At 41.2% G+C, this 13,532-nt stretch overlaps 1 protein-coding gene across 5 annotated transcripts in view; it reads left to right on the forward strand.

Annotated features, from left to right (window-relative positions):
* The window catches only part of SLC45A2 (solute carrier family 45 member 2), a 30,108-nt gene that overhangs the window by 10,118 nt on the left and 6,458 nt on the right, over positions 1-13,532 (forward strand). For 2 of the 5 annotated variants that reach the window (XM_083818155.1, XM_083818157.1), the window contains exons 2-7: positions 1,030-1,182; positions 3,036-3,212; positions 6,132-6,448; positions 10,211-10,354; positions 10,981-11,104; positions 12,781-12,986. In XM_083818155.1, coding sequence (XP_083674281.1) covers positions 1,065-1,182; positions 3,036-3,212; positions 6,132-6,448; positions 10,211-10,354; positions 10,981-11,104; positions 12,781-12,986 — 1,086 coding nt within the window. In that variant the 5' untranslated portion in view covers positions 1,030-1,064. Of the gene's footprint in view, positions 1-50; positions 940-1,029; positions 1,876-3,035; positions 3,213-6,131; positions 6,449-10,210; positions 10,355-10,980; positions 11,105-12,780; positions 12,987-13,532 lie in introns of those variants that run through there. The other 3 variants (XM_083818156.1, XM_083818153.1, XM_083818154.1) reach the window with 3 other exon arrangements.

Consider the following 13,532-nt stretch of genomic DNA (forward strand, 5'->3'; position numbering starts at 1 on the left):
TGTTCTATGGTGGTTGTCATTTCCTTCAAATTAGTCATTTGAAACAGTCTTTGCTCCTTCAAAATTACAAAAGTAATTACATTTTTAAAAATAATTAGCTATATGGTCTTAGTACAATCATTAGTCCAATGTGTCAGGAATTATAGGGGGTTAGGGTTTGTTTGTTTTAGGGGGGTGGGGGAGTGATATTTTCAGTGTTTACATTGCTGAAGATTAGCTCATTGCTTGCAAAGACTTCCAAAGCTTATTTTAGACATGTCATGCCAAAATGTTAGCATTACTACTACCAAAAATCCTTTTACATTCTACTACACAAACACCTGCATGGAAGGAGGAATTATTTAGTAGGTATTGACAAGTTAGATAAACAATTAAACAAAAGTATTCTAAGTTTTCAGCAGATAATCACTGATGAATTGCTGAGTATTATGCACTTTTGCACTATCAGAGAATATCCTGAACTGGAGGAGACCCACCAAGATTATCGAGTCCAAGTCCTGGCTCCACACTAAGATCTGACAGTTTGCTTAGTCCCAAATGCATCTGCTTGTATTGGAGTAGAGTCAATGTTGTCAAACTTACTTTACAGCACGCCAAGGTTTTGACCCAATATTTGCTGAGGTCAGTATGAAAACTACTGCTAAGTTCAGCATGGGTTGGCTCAGCCGCCTCAGTCATGTGGCTGACCTAAAAGGAATGGGGTTTGGTGTGTCACTATAGATTTCTTCTAAAGCCTTCTGTTTTCTTGCCAAAAGTGTATGTGTCAGGTGAGACTATTTCAAAACAAAACAAAAACTAAGTGATCCTGATACCCCTTTGTTTTTTAGAAACCAAGAAAATAATCAGTTTATCGAGGGTAGCACAGAGCAGATGCAAGAAAATATTCAGCAGTTTCTGTTTGTCAGACTTCTGTGCCTGTCACTAATACTAGAACAATAGGTAGGTTCACTTATCTTCATCAAGTGCCTTGAAGTCCTTTTCTGGATATGTGATTGTAGATTTTTATTTGTATTTTTCCCCCTTCTACAGGAATTCAGCGCTCCGGTGCATGGGTTGTTTGCTGAATGGGAAGATGGGGGCTCTATATTCCCGGTGTCACTGCTATCTTGCAGCAACAAGAGGAGCAGCTTTGTGTCGGGCTGATCCTGCGCCTTGCCCATGTGATGTATGCTCCCATTGTAGGTGTGTTTCGCGCTTCAACAGTAATGCTTTAGTCGTGGATGGCCGGCAGCTTTGCAGACATCCAGGAGGGCAGATCTGCTAATGTTAGCACTCATCCCCGCCCCCTTCCTTTCATAACTTGTGATCGCAGAGCCATGAAAGTATGTGAGTCCCTCCCCCAGTGCAGACCAAATCCACCCAGCATATGACCTGCACTCCATGTCAGCCAGAGCAGGCAGCACTGACTTGCTGGGCCGGGGCGAGTAGACAGAGCGATGACCTTAACCAAACAGAGCTTCCACCGGGCCCTTCCACCCCCTTCTGAGGTGGCCATGACTGACCTGGACAACACCAGAGGGAAAGAGAAGGCCGTGCAGCAATCCGTGACCAGGACTGGGATGGTGGTACCAAAGAAGCGACGGACGGGAAGGCTGGTCATGCACAGCATGGCGATGTTCGGCAGGGAGTTCTGCTATGCTGTGGAGGCCGCCTTTGTCACACCGGTGCTGCTCAGTGTAGGGCTGCCCAAGAGCCTCTACAGCCTGGTGTGGCTCATCAGCCCGATCCTGGGCTTCATGCTGCAGCCCGTGGTAGGTTCAGCCAGTGATCACTGCACCTGTAGCTGGGGCAGGAGGCGACCGTACATTCTGGGTCTGGGCATCATAATGCTGGTAGGCATGGCTTTGTACCTCAATGGGGACAAGATGATCGCAGGTGAGTGAGGGGAATGCGCTGTGCTGACAGACAAAACTCATCCCAGTGTTTTGAATCGGAAAGAAAGGAGGGGTTCCTTTATTTTGCTGTAAAAGTTGGGTGTTAACATTGGGTAGCACATTACTCGGCTGCACTGAAGGAGCTGAGGAGTACTGCAATTATGTTCAACCCTAATGCTGCATGTTATGTGCCCTTTACATAGTGTTCTGTAGTTTGTGCATGTGATTACAGTATTTTGTATGCTGATCTGCTTGCCTCATCGGTTCATACAACTAAAGCACTGCTTAGGCCCAGAGAAGTTTTAAAGAACTAAAATCTACCTTATTAAGTTAAATGGTTAATGTTGTTTGTATGATGTAGTACAAATTGTAACAGAATATCTACTAGTCCCTATTTTAGATGGGTCAGCATTCAAATTTGTCTGTAGTTCATCTTTTAATGTAGCTTTAATTATTGCAGCACTTGCTTGACTCAGGAACGTGTTATGCTGGTGAATAATACAAATCACAACTCCTTGGAAACCCTGTTGCACCTAGAGTGTGCAAAATCAGATAGGAGTGATGTTCCCAGATGCTGTTTTATTTCAGCTTGAGATCTAACTTCTCAAAGACTTGCTGGAAAGTCGTTGCTGTCATTGTGGCTTGTGTCTCCTTCCTGTGGGGAGGAGCGTGTTTTCACAGACTGGTTTATTCTCTGTTCCTGGATATCATTGCTGTTGTGTATATTTGTATTCATTTACCCAGAAAGAGATGTTAGCCAACTCTTGACTGTCTATAACAGTGGAAGGGTGGAACAAATGGAGTAAAATAAGTACTCCAAAATGCAAGTATGTTTGGCTACCAGAGCATGCAATGGAAGTGCAGAGTAGAGAAAGGCTAGTGATGCTCTTATTGCGGAGCCTTAAGCTCGTGCTGACAAGTTTCTGCTTGTGTATAAAAGTCAACCTAGCACAGCTCAGAGCTACGCAAACTCAAAACATAGTTATCCTGCTTCTTAGATGTCATTCTGTTATGACTGAGCTCTTGTGCATAACAGCATTGTTTAGATTTGGAGGTTTCTGGAAAGAAAAATGGGGTTTTGCAAAACATGACACTATTGCTGTCAGAATGAGGCGTATTTTTTTGTTTTTTGTTTTTGTTTTTTTCTTCTCCTTTTTGTAGCTTTCATCGATGGGAGAGACAAGCAGCAGATGTGGGCAATAGTCATTACCATGCTGGGAGTAGTGCTTTTTGACTTTGCAGCTGACTTTATTGATGGCCCTATCAAAGCATATTTATTTGATGTCTGCTCTCATCAGGATAAAGAGAAGGGTCTGCATTACCATGCCCTCTTTACAGGTACTCAGATCCTTTCTTTTCCTTCCTACTTTGAGGGAGGGGAAGGCAGTTGCATGGATTTTATAATCTCTGTGAGCTAATCTTGAATGAACTGATCATCTGATTCTGCGCTTCAGTCACGGGTCTTTTGTTGCTGGATTTTAACTACTCCAGAGCACAGCAACTTGTGATTGCTGCTACAAGAATTCTGCTGCAGAAGGCTGCAGGCATAAACATTTACAGTAATATAGCCATGGTTCAATTAAGAGCAATTAACTATTTAAAAAAAATGAAGTAGTGTGTATTCATTTTGTTCTGATTTTCTTCAAGTTTTTGATGAAGGAAAAAATAAGAGAAGGATCTTGTTTCCTTGCCGTAGCACTTACAAATAAATATTTTTGACCCAGCACATGAAAGAGCAAGTGACCAGCAGTATGGCTGGTTTCTGTTCTTTGAAAGTGCTCCAGCGTATGCTGCCCTCCACTTTAGAAACAAGAAGTTTTATGTAAAATCACTAACTTCCAGAAAATAAGACCAAGGAGTTCAGTCCAAAAACTCGCTTCATGTGATTGCCTTTAGACATTTGAAAAGTTGCTGAGTTACAGAAGGAAAGAGCTCACGTAGTGCAGAAGGCTTTGCCCTGTGTTGGCGAAACACACAGGCAGTGCACATAAGGCTGGATACCTGAGATGTGACTTTGGAGGAGCTTCCAGCTGTGTCTGAGAGCAGTCACTGTGAAAGGACTAGACAAAAAACCGTCTGGATGAGAAGTCATGCAGTCTGTATTGATGCAGATTTTAGTGGCAACGGAGCTGTACCAAGAGCAGAAGCACATAGCTTCGGTGGTGCTTACCCCAGTTGAGAGGGAGGTGTAGTAGCTATTGGCAGCAGGCAGATTTTGGATATATGAAAAAGCTGCATCCTGGAACCTGGGCACAGATTCTAAGAGAACCCTGAAGCCACGTGGGAATGAAGTCAGTATGAGCCATTAGAAACTCACAGACAACATTTTAATCAATCACTAGTTTGGAAAGAATGAGGAGCGAGTTTCTGAGTATATTCCTGCCTTCAGCAGAACTCTTTACAATTTTTCCTACTAAAAAGTTTTGATTTCTGTATTCAGAGCTACTGAACTGATTCATTTGTGTGGTGAGCTGTGAAAAGGGATGTAAGATAAATCACATTAAATAAGAACGGAACAGATTTCTGCACATTATTTGGTCCAGCACCTTGTCACTATATCAAGATCTTCTGTACCTAAACCCATCTGGATGGGTGGTTGCACAGCTTGAGATTCTGCAGCTCTCCCAAGGCAGCCTTCTCCAGCATTTCACTGGCCTTGCTGTTAAATGGTTTTCCCTAAAATCTAATCTTAATATACATTTCCTATAGTTAAAATGTATTATTCCTTTTCTCTGTCCCTATTAAATACAGAAAGCATCCTTCCTTCCCCTTTTTAATTGCTTCTGTTTTATGTATTATTATCTTTCGCCTATTTAGTTCCTTCTTTTTACATTAACTATCCCCAAGACTTTGCTCTCCAGTTTGTTTTTGCCATTTTTAAAGTTCAAACATGAAACTGGATAGCTTGCAGATGTAAAACTGAGAAAAGTAGAAGAGAGACTGCACATACCCAACACCCAACACACAGACTGTGCATTCCAATATCATGATTACTTTTTGTCAAAACAGTATGCAAAAAAGACCTCAAGCATCAAGCATTAACTGCTGTGCAAACATGTAGTGTAAGTTTTCTTCCAAAATATATTAACAGCTTAATTGTTTTTCATTAGAAAAGCAACGATACAGTCCCTGTCCAGTAGGACACAATGAAGGAGGGCTGTGATCACACCCGAGGGAAATAAGTACAGAAAGTCCAGAGTGGAATGATAATGATGTGGTTTTTAGGCGAAGCATACGTGGGTCTTGTTACCTCTGCTACTTTTTGTTGGACAGAATGGTTCTGCCATGCGTTGTCTCCAGTTCTCCTAAGCAGAGGCGTAGAAATACTTCCACGTTCTTCAGATGCTTCTGTGCTGGGTCACTTCCATGTCCTGCAGAACCACCTGGTTAACGGGGTGTTGGGACTGTACTAAGCTGCTTCCCCTGACAAAGCTACGTGCTGGATGTAACAGTGTACACTTGTACCTTGTACTTCTGAAACAGCTTGCACTCTCATCAAAAAGAAGGAATTGTAAAACAATGGACTGAATTCTTAATGGACTGAATTCTACTTTTATTAACTTTGAGACATAAGATAGAGTAAATGGTAAAATGAGAATGCTAAATTTTCTGAGATGGGGAATCTCAGTAAGAGGAATTTCACATTTATATTCATTCCTTTTTGTTTTCCTTTCCTAGTGGAGAGGTACTTGGATTTTGGTGATTACAAAACAATGGTTTTTATTTAATTCCTTTCTTAAAAACAAACAAACAAATAAGCAAAATCCATGGAAGCAATATTTCAGTTCAGATTCAGCTATATAACGTACATTTTACAAAGTTTGAACTACAGATAGTCTTGATGTAATAGAAAAATTGTTTGTTTCTATGAAGTTTTAAAAAACACATGTTCCAGTAGAGTTTTATTTTGTATTACTCACTGTTTCAAAGAAAAGAAAGCTTCAAAGAAATGTTTCTGAATCATACAGAATATTGGCTGGCAAAGAGATGAAGGCCCATGTTGCTAACTATTTGGGTCTTTTTTGAGAGCTCCATCCATCAGAACTGAGGATATTTTCCAAGAGACATTTTGGTAACTGCTCATATGTGTGAATAGCTCAGTGTTCCAATTTCTTGTGATTCTTCCCACATACAATGATATCTGAAGGGTAATTATTCAATCATTACTAGAGGGAATCACATGTTGAGGGTATTGTGTGCTGTTTATTTATTTTATGAATACCAGTAGATTTTTTCCCCCTTTTTTTCCCCATGTAGGCTTAGGAGGAGCCCTGGGTTACCTGACAGGTGCTGTGGATTGGGGTCAAACCGTACTAGGATATTCCTTAGCATCGGAATTCCAGGTGATTTTCCTCTTGTCAGCCTTGGTTTTCCTAATCTGCCTTACTATACATCTGCGCAGTATTCCTGAAGTTCCACTCAGGTATAACAAAGAAGAGACAAAGTTCTTGTTGGAAGTGACTGACCCCAAAAAGTATAGCTCCATAGAGGAAATCAGGAATGGATACTTAACATGTACTGAAATAAATGCTGCAGCTAAACCAAAGAAACACGCTGTTACATCACATACAGAGGTAAGTGCAGAGATGATTTTGTAGCCCATATCATTCCATCCTTGGTGACCAACAGCCTTTTAATTGCTGACTGTTTGAAATATTCCCCTTTCACACACACACTCAGAAAAAGAATCTTCCACCAGGATACAGCGTCAGTAGAAAGTCTGCTTTCTTTTTTCTTTTGTTATTTCTAAAGTATTTCCAGCAAGAGGGGTGGGGACAGACTAGTCCTGATGCTTTGAACAGTTGGCAGGGATGAGGGAGAACCAGATTCAAGTTTCCACTCTTTGCAAGTTTCTTGTATCCTCCTCATCTGAAATTTGTCAAGGGGATATGATTTGTCCTTCAGTCCTGACAGAATTAACAATACATTGTGGACAGGAGCTACAAACCATTAATCTTTGATATAAATGTGCAACTCCCACTGATGTCAACAGGCTGACATATTTAGTAAGTATGAAGCGTTAGTTCCCTGGTCTGATAAACATTTCAGTTATGCTAGTGCTCAGTATTTCATTGAGGATTCATTGATGATGCTGATTTGTTTGAAATTGCTACTTAAACAAGAGTGCGACGTCACTTCAGGGTTTTAGTTTTATTTTGAAGTGATGGTGTAGCTGTGCCATTGGTGGAACTTTTAGGTGGGAGAGAATAGTGTGTGCTTGCAAGTAATCACTGGTATTTTGATCCTGCTGAGTTCTTATGAGTGATAGCTTCAATCTAAGGAAGCTGAGAAAAGGTGAACCTACCTGAAAAATATCTGGGAAGCAAATTTATAGGGTAGTCTTAGGAACAAGTAGTGGTTTTGACTGTTTTGTTGATGACTTTTAATGTAGGAATCCTCACCACACTTTCATGGTATCCTAGGTAAGCAAAAGTTAATATATATGTTTGGTTCCTAGCATGGCAGTAAGTAGTGAAACAGTTGCCTGTTGTTTTAATTTCACTTCTGATCTCTTGGCATCATGTGTATATATCCCCGATACAATTCTTGGGAAATCAGCTAAAAATTAATGAGAACACCCAGATGATTTTAAGTTAGAAACATAAATTCACGTTTAACCTACCAATATAATGGATTTATAATCTTTTACTGTTTATCACTTGTATTCTAACAGCACTTGGTACTCCCAACCCAGATAAGAATATTATTACAGCAGACACCACGCAAAGCTAGAATAAAAGATGAACACTGCCGGGTGAGGATGCCAGACACACGGTGAGGGACTGGCAGCAAAGCAGCAGCGTGCTGGGAGAATATGGCAAGCACACTGCGGTGTTCTCCCTGTTTCCCCACCACAGGCCAGCTTGAGCAGACAGCATCCTTCACCAGCACTGTTACCTTTGAGTATCCTCCAGATTGTCAGAGGTGCTCTGTGTCATTGACTGGCCAATGCAGGCTCTAAAAGAAAGGAAGGGCAATGAAGAAGAGAGGGGGCTGGGGTAGCCTCTTGCTTGGCAAAAAATAATTCCAGTGTGTCAGTAGCATCTGACGCCCGAGGAAAAGTTCTGTCATGCACTGCAGGCCAGCTTCTGCTATTGCCCTCCTTTCAAGGATTTTAGCTGGACAGCCCATCAGAGGCTCACTGTGCTTTGATCTGTCTCATGTTCCTTTGATGTGCCCGGGCTTGTATAAATTCTAGACACTCTCGCTACCGCAGTGGTCTGTCTCCTGTGGCACATGTTTTCTGAGTTCATTCATTACTGTAATTGCTCCCTTGAAGAAATGGTTTGGCTTCCTGTTTTTCTGTGCCTCTTTTTTCACTGCAGGCATCACAGGCCTAAATTTCTTCTAAATTAAGGGCTATGCTCTTACATACTAATAGCATCCATGGTTATTAATGAGATTTCACCTGTTACAGTATGAACAGAAATCCAAAATTATTCTACTCTTGTTCTTTATTTTGGTGCCAAATTACTCAGGATCTATGGCCATAAAACCTGTCATATGAATTCCTCGCTATCCTTATGAATCAGCATTGAGTTGTAGCGATTTTGTAGAAAAAAATGATTAGGTATTGTGAGATTTTAAAGGATTGTGCATTGGAGGGCATTAAATATATTTATTAAACATTTCTGTTTCCATTTCTACTCTTTAAAATATCTAAATAGAAAGAAAGCATGTCTGTCAAATTATTATTTGTAATTACTGTCCCTTGAAGTTCCCTGACCGTATCTTAACACTTTGATTAGAAAGCCTATTTTGAAGAACTTTGTGGAAGAGTTGAACAAATTATATAAGCTAAGTCAAACAATAGCAATTATCATTAAAATAATGCTAATGAGTTAATGTGGAACTGTCTTTTTTTTTTTTTGTATAATTGTAGTTGAATAGAATGATTACTCTGTTTAAAATGCAGTTAAAAGAGAGAGTGATACTGAGAGAAATTCCAAGGGATTTAGACAATATGCAGTTCAAAGTAAAAGTCGATGACTTGAATTTTGGCATTCCTATGAGGATTAAAAACCTCACACTGGAGCAATGTATTTTCCAACTTTATATGTGGTGATTGTTCATAGAGCAGCTTGCAGCATAACCTAGTTCAAAGGAAAGCAGAATTGTGAAAAGTAGCTAGAACATTAAAGGAAGGAAAAAATGTTATCAGCTAACAGCAGATTGAAGACACAATTCAGCTTTCCAGCCATGAACTTTACACTAAAGTTCATCCCCATTTAGTGGCCATACAGCTTTTCGCACCACCTCTCCACTGTTGCCACCAAATATTCCTAGAGAAAATTGGAAGTGTTCCATAGTGCACGGAATAATATAAAAAATAACATCTGTTTTTCTCTGAAAGCAAAGAACCACGCAGGACCTTCTAAGTAGTAACGACTCTATGTTGCAAATGCCTGACATCAAGCACACCTGAAGTACTGAAAAAATCAAGTGATAGAGGTGATCTGATGACTGTGACTGAAAACAAAAACAAAAAAACAGATAGTTTTTGGGCACAGGGCTCAGACAAGGAGGAGGGAGATAAGGTGGGGCGTTGAAGGTGGTGAGAAATGTTGCTTTTGCCTGTCAGTGAGATTTGTTAACCCATGCCTATAATGTTTTTGATGTTGTATTGAGTTGCTTTGCCCATGAGATGGGGGCGTTCAGGTGCTGGAGCTTACATTATCTGGACAGTAAGGTTTTGTGTGGTGCTGCATCTCCTGTTATGTATCACAGCCTCTTCCTGCCTCTTGAGGGGGAAGATGTTGTGGAAATTTCGTAGTAATTATATACAAGAAAAGATTAAGTTTTCTAGGGAACATAGGACATAGAAAGAGGAATGGGAACAAAGTCTCAGAACTGCAGTACTCCTCAACTGATATACTTTAATTCTGAGGAGATATTTTTAGGTTTCATTATTTTCTATGACAGCTTTAAATCTGCAATGGAAAGCTGATTGTCTCCAGGAAATAATTATTTTTGTATTTCTTTTCTTTTGCTTTTTGAACCCCTGCTGAATGTGTTTTTGCAGAAAATTTTCACTTGGTTCTAGTGGTAAACAACAATTCTACTGCCTGCAACAACAAGCAATGTTGCTACATCCTTACTGATGTACCCCAGCTCCCCAAGTCTCTGTGATCTTTCAGATGACTTTACTATGCAATGGCTCTACAAATTATAGTGAAGGACATTCAGTACCCAAGCAACCCATCCTAGCAATAACAAACAAAACACTTTGGAAGTTTAGCAATGAAAAGATACTGAGGCCTTCTCCATTTGCCGTCAGCTATTTTATTAGCCTTCAGGGCAATAATACAGTATTATTGTTAAATACTTGCTTTTAGACTCAAAGGCGGATGACCCTTAAATCACTCTTGAAGACGCTTTTCAGCATGCCATCCCACTATCGCTATCTGTGTGTGAGCCACCTCTTTGGATGGATGGCTTTCCTATCCAACATGCTCTTCTTCACGGATTTCATGGGACAGGTAAAAGTGTAAAATCCTCTTGCTTTTCCTCCCTCGTAGCATCTCCTCCTCCACCAAAAAGAAGTGAGATATTGTTACAAATCCGAAGAAATGTCAGTGACTCCCATCCAGTACGCCATGTTTCCTTGCCTTTTTTTTGTCTCTGTAGGTGAGACGGAGTTTTGGTTTCCTGCAGTGTATATGAACACCTAAAAGAAAAATTTTTGCTTGGCTGGATAAGGGACTGAATAAGAGAATGACTGATTGGAAAAATGTATGTGTGGCATGAAAGAAAAAAAAAAGTAATTGTAGATAAATTAGGGAAAGAGATGCTAAAGCACGAAAGCAGAAGCAGAGAGGGGAGAGTGGGAAATGGGACACCCAAAGGAAAAAGGGCAAAGGAGTGGACAGTCCAGGAAAAAACTGAGCGTAAGAAATGAGGACAAAGCTGGTCTGGGAGAAATGAGTGTGAAATCGGAAGAACTGCGAATGGATGATGGGAGCACTGCCTGAAAGATTTCTTGGGTGCTAATCATTACCCCTGCCTGGGATGAGGCCCTGTCTTGGGTCCCGTGTTCTCGTAAGCACAAGGTATTGTATACATGCCACGCATCCCTGTCTTCTGTGATCTCTATGGTCTCTTTCAGGTTGTATACCGAGGTAGTCCTTATGCACCTCATAACTCCACGCTTTACCTTACCTACAGAAGAGGCGTAGAGGTTGGATGCTGGGGGCTGTGTATCAATGCAATTTCGTCCTCAGTCTATTCTTGTAAGTATCCAGGAATGTACTCCAACACTGTTTTAAATCAGTGTTTATACTACTTGCAGTTTGCCATTGTTTAAAAAAATAAAGTGATGCCAAATTTTTTTTTGCACGAAAACTGTAAGAAATTTTACATTCTCAGCAGTGTTATAAATCTGTATCTTGACATGAGCAGTTCCTGTCTGGACCATGTGATGAGGGGTCACTTTGAGAGGAAGGCATTGTTCTGCATGTGAACTGACCCTAAACACTGAATATCATCCTAAAGTTAAATGCCAGAGTAAAATTGAAGCTGTGGTTATCATTCTGAGATGCTCTTTCACCTAGCAGACCTATAGCATTAGGTTTTCAAAGGTCACTCTGATGGTCTCTCCCCATCTGCATTTCTCACAAAATGAATGGGAGATGAGTGGCTGGAAAGCTGCCTGGCCGAGAGGGACCTGGGAGTATTGGTTGATAGTCGGCTGAATATGAGCCAGCAGTGTGCTCAGGTGGCCAAGAAGGCCAACAGCATCCTGGCCTGCATAAGAAGCAGTGTGGCCAGCAGGGCTAGGGAAGTGATTGTGCCCCTGTACTCGGCTCTGGTGAGGCCGCACCTTGAGTACTGTGTTCAGTTTTGGGCCCCTCGCTACAGGAAGGACATGGACGTGCTCGAGCGAGTCCAGAGAAGGGCGACCAAGCTGGTGAGGGGTCTGGAGAACAAGTCTTACGAGGAGCGGCTGAGGGAGCTGGGGTTGTTTAGCCTGGAGAAGAGGAGGCTCAGGGGCGACCTTATCGCTCTCTACAGTTACCTTAAAGGAGGCTGTAAAGAGGTGGGGGTTGGTCTGTTCTCCTACGTGCCTGGTGACAGGACGAGGGGGAATGGGCTAAAGTTGCGACAGGGGAGTTTTAGGTTGGATGTTAGGAAGTACTTCTTTACCGAAAGGGTTATTAAGCATTGGAATGGGCTGCCCAGGGAGGTGGTGGAGTCACCATCCCTGGAGGTCTTTAAAAGACGTTTAGATGTAGAGCTTAGCGATATGGTTTAGTGGAGTACTTAGTGTTAGGTCGGAGGTTGGACTCGATGATCTTGAGGTCTCTTCCAACCTAGAAATCTGTGATACTGTGATACTGTGACCTTTTCACAATACAGTAGAAGTTCTTGCCAAAAACATGAACCTTGCTCTTCAAAATTATGTGTAAATATGCTAGCACAGTTTCCCAAATAAATCTCACCATAGCTCTTACCCAGGATTTAAAAATTGCTTGCTATCCAAAATCTCAAATTAGGAGCATTTTGGGAGTTGAAGTGAGCATCTAAAAGAATCTTCCTCCTTTGGAGCTTAATTATAGGCATTTATGTAGCACCTCTTCCAGCTCAGACAGGGGCTGATGCCAAATGTTCCTGTTGTAATCAAACAGCAGAAATGTCTGAGGTTGTCAGTGGGTCAGTTCTTCCAGAATGGCTGTTAACTACTTCTTCTCAGAGCTTGGTTATGTCTGAATAAAAGTACCCCAGAGAGAGTTAGCAGAAAGAAGTTTCTGCAGCAAGTTTATAACCGCAGTAATTTGAGGCAACTTCCAAAATCAATAACTTTGTCCTTCATTTCATCTTACAAAATAAAACTCCTTAAAGGAATTCCCCAATGAAATGTGACTTATTCAGTTCTAGTCTCAGCAGCAATTTTTCTTTCTTTCCACAGACCTGCAGAAAATCCTTCAGCAATACATAGGATTAAAGGGACTTTATTTCATTGGATACCTACTTTTTGGATTAGGTACTGGATTAATTGGCTTGTTTCCCAATGTCTATTCCACTCTGGCTCTGTGTTCCCTCTTTGGTGTCATGTCCAGCACGCTGTACACAGTGCCATTCCAACTCATTGCAGAGTATCACAGAGAAGAAGAGGTAAGTTCAATATCAAAAGAAGAGTAAATTTATATCTGGCTGCATCTGTTTAGTGTATTTTGGTAGAACATTGGATAGAACTGGCAAATGGGTTTTAATTGTAATTTCAAACTGTTTATGGTGACACGTGTTATGAACAGAAAGTTTCTGACATAAAGATGTTCAAGACTTTATTAAACAACACTAATATTATTAGCTGTCATGTAGCTACATGACATCTCTCAGCTAAGGTCCCAGCTCCAGGCTCTCCAAACAGAGTCCTGCATTGAGACAAGTAATTATTTATCATCCCAGCTGAAACAAAGCCAATTGCAGTACATGTTCAGGCAGGAAGAGGATAACAGGGCTCCAATTTGTGTTGCTTTCGAGGGCTGCCTTCCTGAGAATCAAATCTAAACCACTGCTCTGTGCACCACTGATCTCTCAGCTGTGCGTGCGTGCCCTTGTTTCTAAGTGCAAGGGGCTCAGGCTGAGCAGCTGCCAAACTCAAATTACTTCAGGAAAGCCTAGCCCGTTCATATTAGCTGAGGAGCTGACTTCTGAGGC

The sequence above is a fragment of the Anser anser genome (assembly GCF_964211835.1).
Source record: "Anser anser genome assembly, chromosome: Z".
NCBI lineage: Eukaryota > Metazoa > Chordata > Aves > Anseriformes > Anatidae > Anser > Anser anser.